Source organism: Parus major, chromosome 1 (genome assembly GCF_001522545.3).
Source record: "Parus major isolate Abel chromosome 1, Parus_major1.1, whole genome shotgun sequence".
Lineage (NCBI taxonomy): Eukaryota > Metazoa > Chordata > Aves > Passeriformes > Paridae > Parus > Parus major.
Genome location: NC_031768.1, coordinates 98862949 through 98880947, shown reverse-complemented (window position 1 = coordinate 98880947; position 17999 = coordinate 98862949). Strand labels below are relative to the sequence as shown.

The following is a 17999-nucleotide window of genomic DNA, read 5'->3' as shown; positions in this document are numbered from 1 at the left end:
TAATGATCTGCTTAAATTTGTCCAGTTTTAATCCAACTGGTGGAGAGGGGGAAACAAAACAACAAAAATATGTTGGATATTTTAGTCAAAAAATAACTTTTCCGCTAGAAATTGTGAGCAGTTCCACATCAGTTCTGCAGGGAAGTGTTTGAGAGAAGTTCTGTGGCAAAATTCAGCAACTTGATCTCTTCATCTGTAGATTGTACAGAAAACAGATACTGTAGACCCAAGTAATCCATGAGAGAGGAATGGATACTCAAGTTATCCCAAATTTCCTGTGTAACTTGTAAGAAGTTTTGCTCCTAAATCAACCAGAAAATAGAAATATACTCACTTGCAGAGGTAGGAATTATATAATAATTGAATCTATGTTATGCAGAACAAGCCCAACTGAAAAACATTATTATGTACAGCAGAGCATGCAATTACCCAGCACACAGAGCATGACCAATCTCTCCTTTGAAGTGGAGCACCAGATGTATCAGCTGTAATTTGCCAACATCAGAGCACAACACAAGCCCTCGCAACACTGCACACTTTGCTACGTCTGGGTTTTATTTGATCTTGGGCTTAGTGTAGGGAAGATCGAAAAAGATGAATTGTTTCATGGAAACAAAAGTGCAACCTTTTTTTCCAAAGATGTTCTTGAAAGAAAAGGAATTAACAATGTTATAGAGAATATAGGATTGATTTCCTTTTAATTAGTTAATACAGTTTATGATACATTGTAAACCACTGAATCCTGACACTTTCAAAATAATTGCAGCCTTTGGCCAAACCTCTGTTACTGCAAGATAAATTTAGAGTCCTTCCTTTTTTGTTGTTGTATTTTTTCTGAAAAATTGAAACTTTTAAAAAATAATCAAACTCACACCAACAAGGCCAGCATTAAGCTCCTTCCACCTTCTTTCTTATTATCTGTCCAAATCACACACTTGAAAAGCACTCATCATTGCTAAAAATGTAGCATATGCTGGAAAAGAATAAAATATAAAAAAACTTGTAGAGCTCAGAAGCTTTACCTACTTGAAGAAATATTTTCATTTTGTACATTAGTTCTCACATAACCAAGCATTTCCCAAAACAACCACTTTCACAGCTCAAGAGAACTGCATATTTTTATAAATTCCCTGCTGCCTGTTTTGCTGCAGTTATGAATATTTTAAGTATGTTTTTAATAGCTTAGTTGAAGAAATATTCCTTCCATACAGTAAGTAGGATGCACAATAAAACCATGTTTATCTCAGTCCAAGGAAGACGCCAGACTTCTCCACTCTGTGGAGATGGGCACTACAATATAACATGATGTTAAGCTAATGATGGGGAAGATAAGCATCCTCATGGTGGAGTCTGAAAATACTGCCAAGTCCTTAATGTTCAGAAAATGCCTGAAAACTTGCATCTGCTCTCATGGGAAGCTGCTATAGCAGTGAATTCTATCCACAGAATATTTAACATTCTTCATTGCTCTTTGATGGCATCTGTTCCCTGAGGTAGCTTACATAAGGTATCGTATTTCTAACTGGAAGCCAAATTAAGACCAGACATACAGTAATTGCTCTTTGCTGATGTTTTCAATAATTCATCATGGGTGGCACAATATACAATTTATTCTGCTTATATCTCTGAGAACCTAAATTAAGAATACTCCTTTTCTGAGAGTCAGGAATTTATGTCAAGACTAAGGCATTTTTTTTTATTCTAAATATTGCGATTTCCTGATCTGAAAATTTGCATTTTGTATAAAAATACCAAGAAAATGGGGAGAAGGATGCCACATACCAGCTGAATGAACAGATGGGTAGGAGGAAATTTTTAGAGTCATCATCTGGCTTTCTACAAAGAGAAGGGAAATTTTGTCATTTCTCAGAAAAACAGTTGACACTAGGTCTGAAGTCTCCCGGATGAAAAGCTTCAAGCTTTGGATGGATGCTGGCTACTTTGGCTCTTCATTGCTTTTGTTGAGTTATATTTAACAGAGGAAAAGCCTGGAATTTTCTATTTATTTTTTGTATTATTGCTGTGCTCATTAAGACTAGCTCTAAATGTTGTCTGTTTCTACATCTAACCTTCTTAGGCTAACAAAAGAGAATAAAGGGGTTTTTTTCCTCACATTGCTGCATTCTGGATTATGACATGTATATGAAGAAATACAGTTTTGTGTTCACAAAAATACAAACCAAATGAAGCAATAAATATGACACTGACACAAAAGAATGTGAGCCAGTGGCTTTAAAGTACCTTAGCATCATATTAATGGCAGAATAAAGGGGAAAGGCTTGTTTTCTGTTTGCTGTGGGGTTTTTTTACCTGCTGTGAACCCACACAAAAATGTGCCATTGTAGTCATAATCAATAAAATGTATTTGATGATTTGAAATGATCTGTTAAACTTATACCACCTGGATGAGTCTCAGACTTTTTTTTTTTTTTTTTTCTAAATTATTACGTCTAGTTGAGTCATTTATTTGCTTTATAAATCTACATTTTTTTTTTTTTTTTTTTAAATTTTTACGTCTAGTTGAGTCATTTATTTGCTTTATAAATCTACATTTTTTTCTGAAGAATGTTTGTGAGATGTCCTCAGCAAGATTGTTGGTCCTTTTCAGTCAAAGGCAAGACAGATCACACTTTTCCTGAGGGGATCTACAAGACATTATGCATAGCTCATAGCAATGTATATCACAAATGTCTTGATATGTGTTTGGCTACACATTTCTATTTCCAGAGTCCAAAGTATTCCAGCTAGTTTCCACTAAAGCTCAGTAATGGTGTATGCTAACCAGAAGAGTTAATGTGGTACTTTGGCAGATGCCAGGCTGGCTCTGTTTCACTCTTTGTCCTCTGTCTTCATATTTTGCCACTCCTGCCCTAGCCAACTTAAATCCTAAATTGTATTTGCCAAGTATTATGCATTTTTATTTATGTTGTTGTTTATAGATTTGATTAATTCAGCTTTTGGCACATGAGAGCTTTGAAACTAAAGCTACACCCAGTGCTGGAGCCCTTTTCTGATGCCTTGGTTTATTTGAATTTTATTGTTGTCTTTATTAAAATAATTCTGATATGGCTGTGGGTAGCAATCACTACACCTGGTTTAGTTTTGACACAAGCTTTGGTTGCTACAACAACGTGGTCTACTCATTCAGGTAGACAAGGTCACCATAACATTGCACACCAGATAGCATCAGCTTCTGTCTCTCACATCCAAGCACTGCCATCAGACTTTTCAGTATTCAGGTTGGGAGTCACAGAAAGGTTTGAGCTGAAGGAGACCTTACAAATCATGCCACTCTTACTCCCTTACCATGGGCAGGGAACATTTCACTAGAGCAGGTTGCTCAGAGCTCCATCCAGTGTGGCCTTGAACACTTCCAGCCACAGTTTCCCTGGGTAATGTGGATTCTTCAACATCTTGCCTGTTCAGAAATTACCACCCACAGAAGAATCTGATTATTTTTCATTAAGGAATTCCAGAATCAAGTTTCTTTGCTGTTCTCAGGAACAGAAACATAGGAATCCTTTGTTTCCAATGCCTGAAAATGAAACTCTAACAAGTGTAACCCAGTATAAGACAAGGAGAAAGGAAACATAATGCATGAAAAAATTATTTTGATCAAACCTCAAAAAAATAGAGTTCTATGAGCAATTTCCTAATTTTCAAGGTGCCTAAGCTTGAGGAAAATAAAGCATGGTTAAGTTATAGTTTAAAACCTGGGCAGCTAAGTTGTCTAATGCTAGATAAAGAAACTAGGTTGGCAGAGAAGTGTGGAGTTTTCTTTTATTCTGTTTCTGATTTAGTTTCCCAAAAGCTGATTATACAGAAAGATTTTTTTTTCCCAAGAAATGAGAAGTGAACAATATTTCTGTAAATGTATGAAAGGCTCCATTGCTTATCTCCTGGAAAAAATCCTTGACCAGATCAAATGGGCTGATACAGAACCATGGCTTTATCTTCTGAGAAGTTTGTTATGAAAACATAGAAAAGTATTCATCTTGGAGATATTTTCTTACCCCCTACTTTGGAAAATACATTATTACAGTATAATAATATTCATTATAGTATATGCATGAAGTGTATTTGTATATAAAACTGCTTTTAAGTTTATATTGGACAGCTCAGTTATGCATCTACAGTGTAATACTAGCTGCCTTCAGAAAAGAAAGCAATTCTTGCAAATAAATACATATTTCTCCAGAGTAGGCAACATAAGCCCATTTTTTCATTTTTTATATTTTTTTTTTCACTTTTCCAAATTACCCTTTAAGAAAACATGTCTATTGATATGTAAAGATGATGTAAAATATGTAATAACTCAGAAAATGGGCTTTAATTATTCTGGATAAATATTTATCTATTCATTTTTACATTAATATTTTGACAAAGTCTTTTGAGACATTTTAATAGCTTTTCTATGGATATTAATGTAGTATTTTTCCCTTTTTTTTTTTTTCCTTCCTAATTTTGGGTTGTTGTTGTTTTGTTTGTTTTTTCTTTGCTAAATTTCCCAGTCCCAGAATAACCTTGTGTGATACAGAACTTGTTTATATTTTTCTCTTCCTAAATATGTATAATTTGAAACAATATGCACTGTAATTGAATTTTAGTATTAAATAAGCCTATAAATAGGGTTTAAAAGGTTACAGAAGAGTTAAATTTAATGTTGTGGGTTTTTTAATCTACACATTGTGTCTGCCTCATTGACTTCTCAGTGTGTTTGCTAATGAACTACATGGTATTGTGGCAGATCCTGAGGCAGAAGCTGGGAGGAGTAACAATCTTGTGAATAAATGTTATTAAAATCATTACATGACATGCTATCCTGCCATGACGTTAATCTGTTTGGGGATACAGTTAAGATATGGTGGCAAGGGAACTAAGTTTCTCAGCAAATGGTGTAAAAAAATGAAATTTGAACAGCTGTTGGAAAGAAATGGATTTTTTAGCATTCATGCTAAAAATTTGATCTCCCATTTAAATTAAAAAGGGGGGGCAAAGAAAAAAAACAAATCTGGGTGCTTGTACATTTTATTATTTTCTTGTTTCAGTATCTGAACTATTATTTGGAATATAAAATACATTTTAAAAGACTAAAAGTGTTAAGATGCTAAAAAGCCATTTTATTATCTTTGTTATTATCAATTTGTGTCTGAAGCCAAAAAGCCCTCTCTGGTGCACGTGGTATCACCTGAAGACTTCTGTCATTTGGTCAGAACAACCAAACACAAATAGGTCTCTCAGCATGTTGCAAACAGACTCTCCCAAATCCTCCAGAGGTATCTCTCCCTGGGCAAGGAGTTTCTAGTTTCTAGTTTGTTAAAAATTAATGGTAAAGGGGGAAGAGAGCAGGAGTGAATCTGTTTGCTCAGCTGTTTGTTTGCTGAGTGAACTCTGGGTAAACATCTTGCAGTTTTTCCTCTAAAACCTTATACTCAGTGAAGGCCACTGATGATAGAGGGAATCACAGTAATAAGAAAAGCACTTGGCTGTCTATTTGAGGTGAAATTTCTATTATTACCTAGGTTAGGATTCAGTTTTGCAAAGAATTTCTTTTCATAGCTTTACAGTCTCTGAAGACAAAACAGGTATTTCTGAGGTATAGAATTATTTTTATGTTTGCTCTTGGATAAGAGAAATAATTTTAAGTATTTATTGGCTTTTATTGTTTCAGTCTAGGAGATGGCAACTTGGGAACTATTCAATTATATTTAAATACAAGTGCTTAGTTCACCTGGAGATGCTATTCCTTCTGTAAAAAGCAGGGAGATACAACATCTGTTTTACAAAGTGCATTTCCTTATGAAAATACATACGGCCTTTCAAAACAGAATGGGGGATGAATGCCAAAGGAATTTCCCCATGGCCTAGATGTTGCATCCACCTGTTGGAGCAAATTCAGAGGAGAGCACCAAGACAATCAGAGGGATAGAGCACCTCTCCTATGAGGAAAGACTAAAAATTGGGATTGCTCACCTGGAGAGGAGAAGGCTTTGGGGTGACCTGATTGTGACTTTCCAGTGCCAGGGAGTCCACATGGAGAGACAATTTGCAGAGACATGGAATGGAGGGAATGGCTTCAAACTGAGTAAGAGTAGGTTTAGACTGGATTGTGGGAAGGAATTCTTCCCTGTGAGGGTGGTGGTGGACTGTGACACACAAAGTTATCACCCTTTCACACACAGCCCATATATACAGTTACGTATTTCTTTGTGCTTTGAAGCCTTCTTGGAAAACTCTACATTGCCCACATTTACATGTGTCCACAATGCTGTTTTAAGAAGAGTTAAACAGCATATTTTTAATTAATTTATGGTTAACTTTGGAAATTTTAAGTGTGACATGACATGCATGTGTTTCTTTTTTAGGACCTGTAGAATCTGGCTTCTGAATTAAGTTGTTAGAACTTACATTTGAATCTAGTTTTATTGCTTGTGCATTTTTACATAGAAGAAAATCAGGCTTGACTCTCAATGTTTATCAAAGGCTCAAGACAGGTTTTGTTGCTCTGTCAATATATGAGTTTCTTATTTAATTCCATTTTGTTCATTATGGTATTTTATGTATATCGTATCAGATAATTAAGAAAGATTTAGTCACCAGAAGAGAATAAATATTTATGTACTTCATTTTTTTTGTTTGTTCAATAGACCCATAATTTTATTTCAACTTAACTGAATCTTAATTTACAATGTTTAAGCATTAAGTAATGCATGCCCTTCAAGTTCAATGTGGTACTTGACATGTTGTAGCAGATTACTTGTGCTTCTAATACCTGGAGAAAATATCTCAGGCATAATCTACTGAAAATTCTCGGGCAAAATTTTGGGGAAAAAAAATACAAACTCATCTGTTGTCTCTATGGGTTTTGCAAATCCAAATATACTTTGTGCTGCTGATGGTTTACTTAAATCCATACTGAAAAATTGTCAGAGTGGGGCAGCTCAGTTTGGTGGCAATTAAGAAAAGAAATTATGCTACTGTAAGCTGAAAGTAAAATATACAAGAAAATTGTCTTTCTGTTACCAAATGCTGTTACTGACACTGTTGCTGAGAAGAAAAGAAGAAATAAAACTTGTGTCATGTCAGCATGGTTGAAAAATATCATTAGCAAGTTATATCAGCCTGCTTTATGAAAAATTCCTGTAACCTTTTCTTGAACAAAATAATTCTTTTGGTGACATCTTCATTATTTGCAGCCTCAGCTGACACTCCTGGGCTGTCTTGTCCCTGTCCCACTGCTTTCAGCTGCTGCTGACACACACTCCCCTAAATGCTGCTGCTCCTCTGACACATTTTCCTTCTCCAGGGAAACTGGAATCCTGCCTTGCTGAGATGCAAGGACCAGACTGCCACCGCGAGGAAAAATGTGGCTCTGCTGAGTGCCAGGGGCACACCTGCAGCCTTTTTACCTCTTTGTAACAATGCAAAATGACATGGGACAAGTGTTGGAGCAACTCACCTTTTCCAAATTGTCACTTGCTGTGCCCAATGGCATTTTTGGACCTTCTTGCCTCCTTTGTCCTGAGGGTTTCTTGAACGTGATGTGGAAATGGTTTCTGTGAGTTACACAGAATGCGAAAAATGAAAGCCTCAGAAAGCGTGCTGTAGTTGCTGCTTGCAATAGGCTTTATTTGCATAAATTACAACGCGCCCTGTCATATCTTTATTAAGTTTATTATGACTTTTAAACAATAATTTAATCTTAATGCAATGCACACAGGTTTTAATCTAAAGAAGCAATCCCCTGGTTTAAAGCTGATGATAACTGTCTTTATAAATGAATTACCATTGGACCATGACCAACAGGATCTGAACTGAATCCATTAATCTGTAGTTCATCTTCAAAACCAAGTCTGTCATTAACCTTTTTGTCCTCCATCCCTTTGCCTAAATAAATTGCTGCATACTTTACCAAACATGAAGTGCAACAACTTATACATTTGCAGTCAAGACACTGAGAAATTTTTGACTAAGAGCTTTCGTTCCGGAAAGCTTGAAATATCTTGACACTTTCACAGACCTTCAGTTAAATTTTGATCAGTAATGTTACCCTAAATGTGTAAGTTTCTGGTTTAAATGAGAGACACAGAAAGACAGAATTCAGAATAGCACATGATAGAGGAGAGGGCAGAATGTTTTCTTTAAATGCCTGGGTCACAGAGTCCTTCTGAGCACTTCCAGATACATAAATTTACATCCCTTTAGTATCGCTCTTTTTGTCTGACTGTTCATCACATGCCCTGTTCCCTGCTTCCAACCCATTTCTGTGGTTGTTTATAATCTCTCTTATCAGTAGATAGTGAATGGGGTGGGAATGACAAAAAACAATGAAAAGCAAATGAAATGGCCTTGGCTACAATATATACTGGGGGGCAGGAAGGAAAGCCAAAACAGATAAGAGAAATGGAAAAAGGAAAAATCAGCAAGTTTAGTCAGTAGGAGAGAGGAACAATTAAAGAGCTCTATGAAATAGCTAGAATAATGAAATACAAATTAATGTTGTCATTTCCCTGTCAGTAGCTTTGTAAATCCTATCTGTATTAAAATAAGTTATTTCAGAGCAGTATTCTGTCAGATCAATAAAAATCAGACAATTATATTTATGAAAGCACGCTGTGCCTGTAAGCAATTATGATTGTCATTATCACTCAGATGACTTGGTGGCAGTTTTATAATAATTTCTTGTTTACAAATATTTCATTACTTGATGTTCCATACAAACTTGATCCAAGTCCTTTGATGTAGTTTTCTTGCCAATAGTTCAATTATCAATGTAAACACTCAGTGCACTGATCTGCTCTGCGTTGTTGAGCTGGGTGAAGTCTTGTCCCTCCTAAAACATGGTAGGGCTGTATGTGGATTGGAAAAAGGTTGGCTGAGCTCTAAGAGTAGCAGCCAGGCTTTCCCTCTGCTTTTCATGACTTTGGGTTTGCTGGTGTTTGCTAAGCCTTAATCATTATCCACAATGTGCTCCTATTGAAGAGAACCAAAAATTCTGAGGAAAATGTGTCCCATGAAAGCAAGAGCTGCAGTCCAGTGGCATGTATTTAACCCTGCACTCATCTGATCCTTCTTGGAAATTTCACAGCTTATATGTTTTCCTCCAGTGTTCATTATAAGATCTTCTCCCTTTTAATGCTGTGTCTGGCTGATGTCTCTAAAGAAAAGGACTTTACTTATACCATTTATTTATACTTTATTTTTACTGCACCAGGGAAAACCCATGAATGTTAGAACAACTGTCTTTCATAAAAAGAAGTTACATATGCAGCCGGATGCAATCTCTTGGGACCTGTTGATACCAGACAGGGCCTGGGAGCATTCCCAGGAAGCAGCTTCACTCTAACCCATGTGAAAACTGTTTTGGTAGGGGTATAGGATCACAGGATCATAGAATTGTTAAGGTTGGAAAAGACGCCAAAAATCAAGTCCAACAGTTAGTCTATCTATCACCACCACCATGTTCACCACATAAGCATGTTCTCTCATACTCACACCTTTCTTGAACACTTCCAGGAATGGTGACTTCACCACTTCTCTAGGCAGCTTGTTCCAATGCTTAATAACCCTTACAATGAAAAAATTCTTCTTAACATCCAGTCTAAACCTCCCCTGGTACAATTTGAGGCCATTTCCTCATGTTCTGACACTTTTTACTTGGGAGAAGAAACCGACCCCCGCCTGGTTCCACCCTCCTCTCAGGGAATTGTGGAGTGATAAAATTCCCCCTCAACCTCCTTTTCTCCAGGCTAAGTGCCCTCGGTGCCATCAGCTGCTCCTCACCAGACCTGTGCTCTTCACTTCTCCAGCTCTGTTCCCTTCTCTGGGCATGCTCCAGCCCCTCAATCGTGCAGTGAGGGGTCCAAAACTGCACACAGGATTTAAGGTTTGGCCTCACCAGCACCCAGCACAGCAGATGGTCACATTCCTGGTGCTGCTGGCCAAAAGCCAACATCCATATCTCCACATTGCCCAGATTTCTGTGATCTCTTGACCTTTTCACTGCCACTGTGGGAGGGAGAATACATCTGATGAGGAAAAAGTGGTCTGCCTTAGGGCATTGCTTACATCCTTTTGTCTTTCAGCATCGCAGAGCTTTAAAATGTAAAAAAAATAAAATAATAAATAAATAAATAAATTATCAGATCTAAAATCAGCCTCTGTTGTTTTAAGTCCTTATATCATGGCTTATATACAAATTCTCTCTTTTCCAAGTTCATAAAACTTTGATTTCTCATAAATATTGAAATATAAAAATCTGAATCCAAAAATACACTGCATCCTTTAAATGTATTATTAGAATGGAATTTAATTTTTCATTTCAGTCCTTAAACTTTTCCCTCTACTTTAGTTCTTTATTCTCTTTAAAAAATAGATCATTGCTTTTGTACCTTAGGGCCTTTGTTGTGAAGATAAATAATTTCAAAACAGCTCCAATACATGTTTGTTTGTTTGTTTGTTTACTTTAGAGGAGCTAAAAAACCATAAAGGTTATCATTATCAGAGGGCATTTTACACTGAGGACTGCAAGACTTTTTTAATACTTATTGAGGCAGATCATTTAGTGATTTTGTTTATTTTGTGAACAAGCAGGGTTTATTTTTTTCCAAATGAAAAATATTCTGCAGGTATTACAGATTGTAAATGTACTATTGACAATTCTTCCTGTAATATAAAATGTAAGATCTGTAAAGTACAGTCAATGGCTATGAGCTATCAGTGAGACTCTCAGTGCTTTCTATGTTCTTATTCATATATAAGACATCATTGAACTTTTGTCTTTCTTGCTTATATTCATACTAACCTAGAAAAAAAACTTTTTGACCACTATCTTTTAATTTTTTTTTTTCCAATGTTAATATTAAATTACCTCTTTTAACTTTATAGTTTTGGTAACCTATTTCTAAGCATAAATTCTCAGTTGGTCCACAATAGTTAAATGAGCTAACATAATGTTTGGTTTCTTTTTTAAAAATTTTGCCTTTTTGACATCACATACTTTCCCTAAAAATTTAAATGGGACTCTAAATATATGATACATCCCATTGTTGAATAGCTAGAATAGTTGACTCCATAATTATATCATTAGAAGGTAAAAAGATAGGAAATAAGAAATTCATAAGAAATTCACTTTAAAATCTTAATTGTAGGTTATTAATGTTAAGTATTTATGATTCTTCTTGCCATAAGGGTCCTTGGAGCGTGTATTTGTGCTCTTATATGTGCATAAAGCAAAATAATTTCCAAATTTGTTTTCAAGTGTTACATTTGCTGTGAGCAATACTCATACTCATGTTGCTCATATTTTTATGAACGTTGTTATGAATTAGCTTTTGACAAGTGTGACATAAGAACATATAATATGAACTCATTGCCACAATATAACTTTCAATCTATCCTGTATATTAATATTGTTGATGCAGTTTAAAGAAATATACTTTTCTAGGAGGAGAACTACAAGATTCTTCCTAATCCTTTTTGCTAAGGAATATTAGAATGAGATCATCATCCCAGAGTTCAGCTAAACACAGCTGGATGACATTAAATCTACACATGGGACTAATTTCAGAACAAGAATCAAGGTGAGATGTTATTCAATAATAACTACATGGATTCATTAATCTATTTTAATCAAGAAATAAACCAAATTTAGTATATGGAACCACAGGAACTACCAACAAGCTTGGAGTATTTTATAAAATTGACCAAAGTTTCCAATAGGACCAAAAAAATCAACAGCTTATTTATTAAATCTGTTGGCAATGCCAAAGTATTTCTGAAAGTGCCACTTTTAAACTGGTCTGAGTCCTCATATAGGTAAAACCTATCTCTGAAATATAAAATAACACAATTATCTCTGAAGTGTACATAACAACATAAAATAAATAAATCAATGAACATAATTGTCCTTGAAAAAAATCACAAAATTTTTCCCAAGCCTGCAGTCCTAACATAGAGAAATTGTACTTCAAAAGAAAAAAAGGAACATGTGGTCTAATAGATAAGATATATCATACTGATTATTCTAACTGATAAGCCATTGAAATCAAATCAGGCTCATCAAATGTTCTTGAATGGAAAAGAGAATTAGAAGAATATGCTCTTTAAATATGAAATATACAACTTTGGGCAAAAAGATTTATCAGTAATATGTAAACCTTCAAACAATGGAAAATTAATATAGAGGTAGAAAAGCAACTGATGATAATATTCAAACAAAACAAAACAAAACAAATAAAACCAAAAACCAAACCAAACCAACAAACCCCAGAGAACACAAAACAAAAAAAAAACCCCAAAAAACCCTCAAAAATGAAACCAAAACAAAAATAAAACAAAGCAAACAAACAAACAAACAAAAAAACCAAAAGTACTCGTGAATATGGGACAGTGAGTGTTGTATTCCATTAAGAGAAACAATCACTTTGGCAGGAGACTGTAACAACACCTTAGGTGTTCTCAGCAAGGATTGAAACACTTCTTCCATGGGATCCTCAGGCCTTTCTCTTGGAAATAAAGTGAAGTGCAGTCAAAAAAAAATATAATCACTTTCTTCTTTTTGATAAATGAATACTCTACAGTGACAATTAGAAAATCCTGAGCAACCTGAAAATAAAAGTAAGCTACCAGAGTAGAATTCACAGTGTTTTGTGAAGGCTGTATACTACTTGCTAAGAAATTGGGCTTTAGGAGTTGATATAATATGATGTTTTTATCTTCCTCTCCAGAAAATACTAAGGAAATTTTTGCTATCCTGCACCATGTCCTTGAATGTCTTTTATTTCACCAGCACCTACAGTTTCTCATCATATTATCATTACACTTATGGGTAAAATTTGCAATAAAAAATGTGGTTTGGATGCAAATCCAGAGAAGTTGTGTCTTCTCCACTACTTATTGACAATATTGGCTATTGATCAATACTACAGAATATTGGCTAGGATGATCCTACTGTTGCCTTCTGAACTTTTTAATCTTTGAAACTCAGGGAATTCTGTTCAGAGATAAGCATACCCTCCTAACCAAGAAATGTCCACAAAAGAAGCCTTAACTAATGTGTTGTTGCTACACTGTTCCAAGTAATTATTCTTTGAATTCTCAAGTTCTTTTATATTGTGGACAAATTTTTGTCTATTCATGACTGCTTTCCTTTTGGGCCTCCTTGCTTCAGATTTTATTTAAGCAGATACACTACTTCATTCTCTTACAGACAGTGGCATTAGGACCTTGAAGAGAGAATTTATTCAATAAAAATTTAATTTCACACAGATATTTGAGCTACATGATTACATTTTAATAGAATATCAACATAGTTACTGACTCCATTTACATTAAATGTGGCCTATCTGCATCTTGTTTTCCCAGGTTGTTTTTAACACCCCTTTTCTTTGCCTATGTTTGTGATCGTTCTCATTTTGCTGTTAATTGCAATTTCCAACACAGGTGCATCGTGTTAAAAGTCATAAAGAAGCTGGATAAAATGTAATCACGGAATTCCAGGGAAATTTTTTTATCTGTTCAGCCAGTTTAATCATATAACCTCTCCTGGAATGCTTAAGTAGGGGGCAGAATTTGACTGCAGACTTCATCAGCAGTGTCATCAGTTGGATAATGAGTGTTTGTAAGGTCTTGTGGTCATGTGATAGTGTAGTACAGACTGATGGCTCGAAGCCAAAGTTATTCACTACATGATGTGAGTCAGGCCCTCAGTTTGCAGCAGAAATCTTCCCCATTGAGAGCAAAATAAAAGAGAAATTTTTTGAAAGGGCCTAACAATCTTACTGTCGTGTAGATGGAATTTAATAAATTATGTTGCTTTAGACATTGAAATGTTATATCAACATTTGTTATGGTCCTTAGGAAAGAATAAGTCCCATTGAATTTTTAATAACTAAGCTCTGAGAAAACATGGAGTGAATATTTTTAAATCTAGTAGTACTACAAGGTGCTGTCTAAGCAAGATGTGCTTATTTTTGTGTTGACAATGAATAAATCCTAACAAAACCAGGAATTATCTGTGAATTTGCCAAGATCACTACCAGAATTCATAATCAGAAAAGATAGCTCCAGTGAAGTTCTGATAGCAGTTATGCTGTATGTTTCTTTCAGCACTTTTTGATAACATTACTCTTGCCCTTATAACTTCTTGTGGGGCATTTAATTTCAGGTGGTATTGTAGGGAAAAAATAATTGTACAATAATAGGCTTTTTTTGGTTGGGTTATTTTGTTCTCCATATTTTTATAACATATTTCAGACAGCCTACATTATTAACCATAATGACCAAAACCACTGAAATGTAGGTAGCACATAATTGGTTCTACAGGCTGCATATCATATCTGGTAGCAAATTTTTCTGTTAAACCCAGAGCAGCAGAGTATTCCAACTGATTCTTTCCCTGAATCTAAAGCACTGTAAGTCTTTTATCCTTTACAGGACAAGCTGTAACTGGAAGTCAGTTGTAACTCACAGTGAAGAATATTTGGGATTGGTGTGTGTTAACTCTGTCCCATTTTTGCATGGTCTTTTGGGTGACAATCAAAAGCCAGACAGCCCACAAGAATTTCTATATCTTTGCACTGAACTGTCATCTGTAGTGATATCCCAGAGAGAGCATGGCTAGTGCCATGCAAACCCAGTCAGGCTATACATTTTGGATGTATTGGGATCCCTGTCACTAATCTAACTACAAGTCTTATTTTCATATGTAGTTAATCAGATTTCAAAGTAGTTAATCAGATGGACCTCATTCCCCTCTAGCTCAGATCATATGCAAACACCAAAAGGTTCTGTCATCTTAACCTCAACCTTCTTAAATTAAATACTGATATTTAAGTGTCACTGACCTGAGTTCTGCTGAATTAACCCTTAGCAATGAAGAAAGACCAGACTCAGTGTTTAACAGATGAACAGGTTTCATTGGAGTTGTTTCTTTTCTGCATGGGATCTTCAGATATATATATGACCTTTTATCACTACACTAATTCACACTTGTAATGCTTTGTAAGTTTATATTCAAGAAGCAGCAAATGCATCAGAATTATTTTCCAAATAGTTTCTACATTATTACTTTAGTGGGTTGCTGACATTTTATTCCTTATAGACAAGATGGCAACCATCTTTTATGAGGAAACTGGGAGATAAACCTACTTTTTCTCATTCCTTGCAAATGCTGCAAAGATATCCTTCTTGTTAAGTATAATCATTAATATTAAAAGTCAGCTAGGTACATAAATATCTTAGACTTTAATCCATCTATAGTAATTAAAGTTTTATAAAATTGCTCTCTGTGTCTTTCTTGATTGATCACCTGTGACTTTAAGCCACTCCAGAACTTTCATTAAGTATATCGCTTTCGATATGGAATATTTCACAAATGTGTTCAGCATATTATATTATACAAAAACTCTGGGAACAGTTGCATTTAACAGCTATTATACCCACATGTTGTTTAATCTGAGCCAAGTTCCTCCAGGCACAGCTTAACTACCCCTTCTGCTCATATAGAAGCATCTGTGAGATGAATCTGTGAGAGTATTTCATTGTGTGCTCTGCCAGTGGTAGTTCCTCAGAACTCTGCAACAACTTGCACTGTGGGCATTTGAAGTGATGTCTCTGCATATCTATGAATTCAGGTTTTTGGGGACAGTCTGTTATTCACAGAACAAAACACAGGACTGATGGATGTGTATTTTATACACAGCACAGGAAATACAGCATCTTAGTTATTACGATATCTAGAGGTTTTTTCTTATTCTTTTTTAATTTCTTCTAAATATCAATTTGTACTTTTTTTTTTTTCTGATATCATATTAGTTCTATCCAATTTTGTTATATTCTTTTGCAGAGAAAATAAAATTTGGTATAGACCATGGCTGGGGGAAATTGGGTGAGGAAGGATATGCATTCTGTAGGGTATTTCTGTTTTTCCTGCCTGCAATCTTCTCATGCAGAAATTGGCATTCATGAGTTATATTAATGTTCATTATTTATACAATTCCCAACATGAATTCATTCTTCTGAAAACTGTGCCACTTACTATGCATTTGGCATGACTGAAGCCAAGTAGCCAAAATAGCATCCAATTGTCCCTACAATGAGAGGTAGTCATAGCATGTGAAACTGGAAGGATTTTAGCTTGAAACCCATTGAAGAAAGCTCTAATCCTGTGAGTTCTAAATCTCCTCTAAACCCATCTGATTTTACTGTTATGTATTTTCACAAGTTTTGATATTTTTACCAGTGGTATAGCAAGATCAAATCAGGCTGTCTGGTTTATTCCTACCATTTCAAAAAGTAGCTTAAATAAAGGAAAATACTATAATTTCCCATGATTGGAAGAGCATAAATATTTTAGTACCCATAGCTTCAAAGTTATGCAAAGGATTTCTTTGAATGTAGTTTGTTCCTTTGATATCAACACTAGCAAGTACACAAATAGAGATATCACAAAGCTGTGAAATCACACAGCTACAAGAGGTAAACACTTGTTTAAGAACACATACTTGTTCTAATTGCTCAAGTAATTTACAGTAATTTCCTTTCTTCTACATGCTTATGTAACATGAGGAAATTTAGTCCCAGAATAACAAAATAAGGGAAAGAAGTTTTGTTTCATCTTATGACCAAGGGCCAAGTATCTACCTCTACAGGTTTCAACACATATTTTTAGTTAACATATGAATTCAGATTCCTATTTTTAGGCAGTGAAAATTGAATATGCTGGCTATTAGCAATATTTGGAACACAGAATCTGCTATTCCAGTAACAGTGGTAAATGCTGCAGAATTTAAATATCTCACGAGGCACTGCAGATATTCTTGCAGTTTTCTTCTATGAAAGACCATTTTCTCCATCCTGTTTTGATTCTGTAATAAAGTACCAACATGTTTGCAGAGAAAACTTCCAATTACATCGGGGTAATTAAGATAGAGACTTCCTGAAAAATCTTTTGACTTGTTAAATATATCCTTATCCTGGAATGAAAGGACATGGTACAGCACTGAACAGATATTGGAGCAGAGTGGGGAAGCAGGCAAAAGGAAAGGTCTCACCATTGCCACTGCTCTAAATGTATTTTAATAGATCAGAAGATCAGAGCCTAGCAAGCTGTCAGTGTGGCACTTTTCATGAGCAAGTCTATAAATACACTTCAAAAAATGGTCAGAAATCGTGTCTTGCCATTGGAGGACATAAAGGGAAATTATAGTTTTCCCACTGACAAAAACAGGGGCAGAGGAAGGGGGGGAGTCATGGCTCTAAAGTCACCTCTACTTCATTTTCCATTCTAATCTAGTCTGCTTTTCATTTTGCAGCTGAGCGATTGATTCAGTTAGGCATTAGTTTTCTTGGCTTGCCTGATATCAAAGACTTAAAGCATTTGCAGCCAAAGAGTGGATTCTTTGTCTGAGCAATCAAGGGTTGTATCAGGGGCTGCAATGCCTGTGAGGAGGGAGGGCACACAAAAAATTGCTCCTACACAACACAGAAACAAGAAGCTACAATGATCTTGCTAATAGCTCCTTTTCTGCCCTCTTGACCTCAGATGACTTTGATATTAAGAAAGACTACCCTAATGCAGCCTCAAAATCTAACAGCCTTTCTGCTCACAGAGGGGATGCTGTGTGTTCCACTGCAGTAAAACCTCTCTGCTGTGTGTAGAAATAGCAACAGTGATTGTAGGACTTGGCCCTTAACACTGACACATTGAGCTCTGCTATTGCCGGCACTTATGATCAGCCATGAAGCAAGAATTTTAAAAATTAGAAAAAAAAATTGTGTTTCTGCTACCAGTAACATTTGCCAGGTCAAATGCTTGGATCCAAAGATATGCTTTCAAATCCTTATTAGGGTGAGCTGGTTTTGACTGGAGTAGAGTTTATTTTCCTCATGGTAATTAGCCTGGGGCTGTGTTTTGGATTTGTGCTGAAAACAGTGTTGATGACACAGGAATCTTTTAATTATTATTGAGTTTTGATCAGAGGATCAAGGCCTTTTTT

At 35.5% G+C, this 17999-nt stretch overlaps 1 protein-coding gene across 1 annotated transcript in view; it reads left to right on the top strand.

Annotated features, from left to right (window-relative positions):
* Positions 1 to 5868: 5868 nt before the first annotated feature.
* Positions 5869 to 17999, top strand: part of TMPRSS15 (transmembrane serine protease 15) — a 195527-nt gene continuing 183396 nt past the window's right edge. Inside the window, 1 exon segment of the mRNA XM_033515099.1 lies at positions 5869 to 6085. Within this exon segment, the coding sequence (XP_033370990.1) occupies positions 5869 to 6085 (217 nt within the window).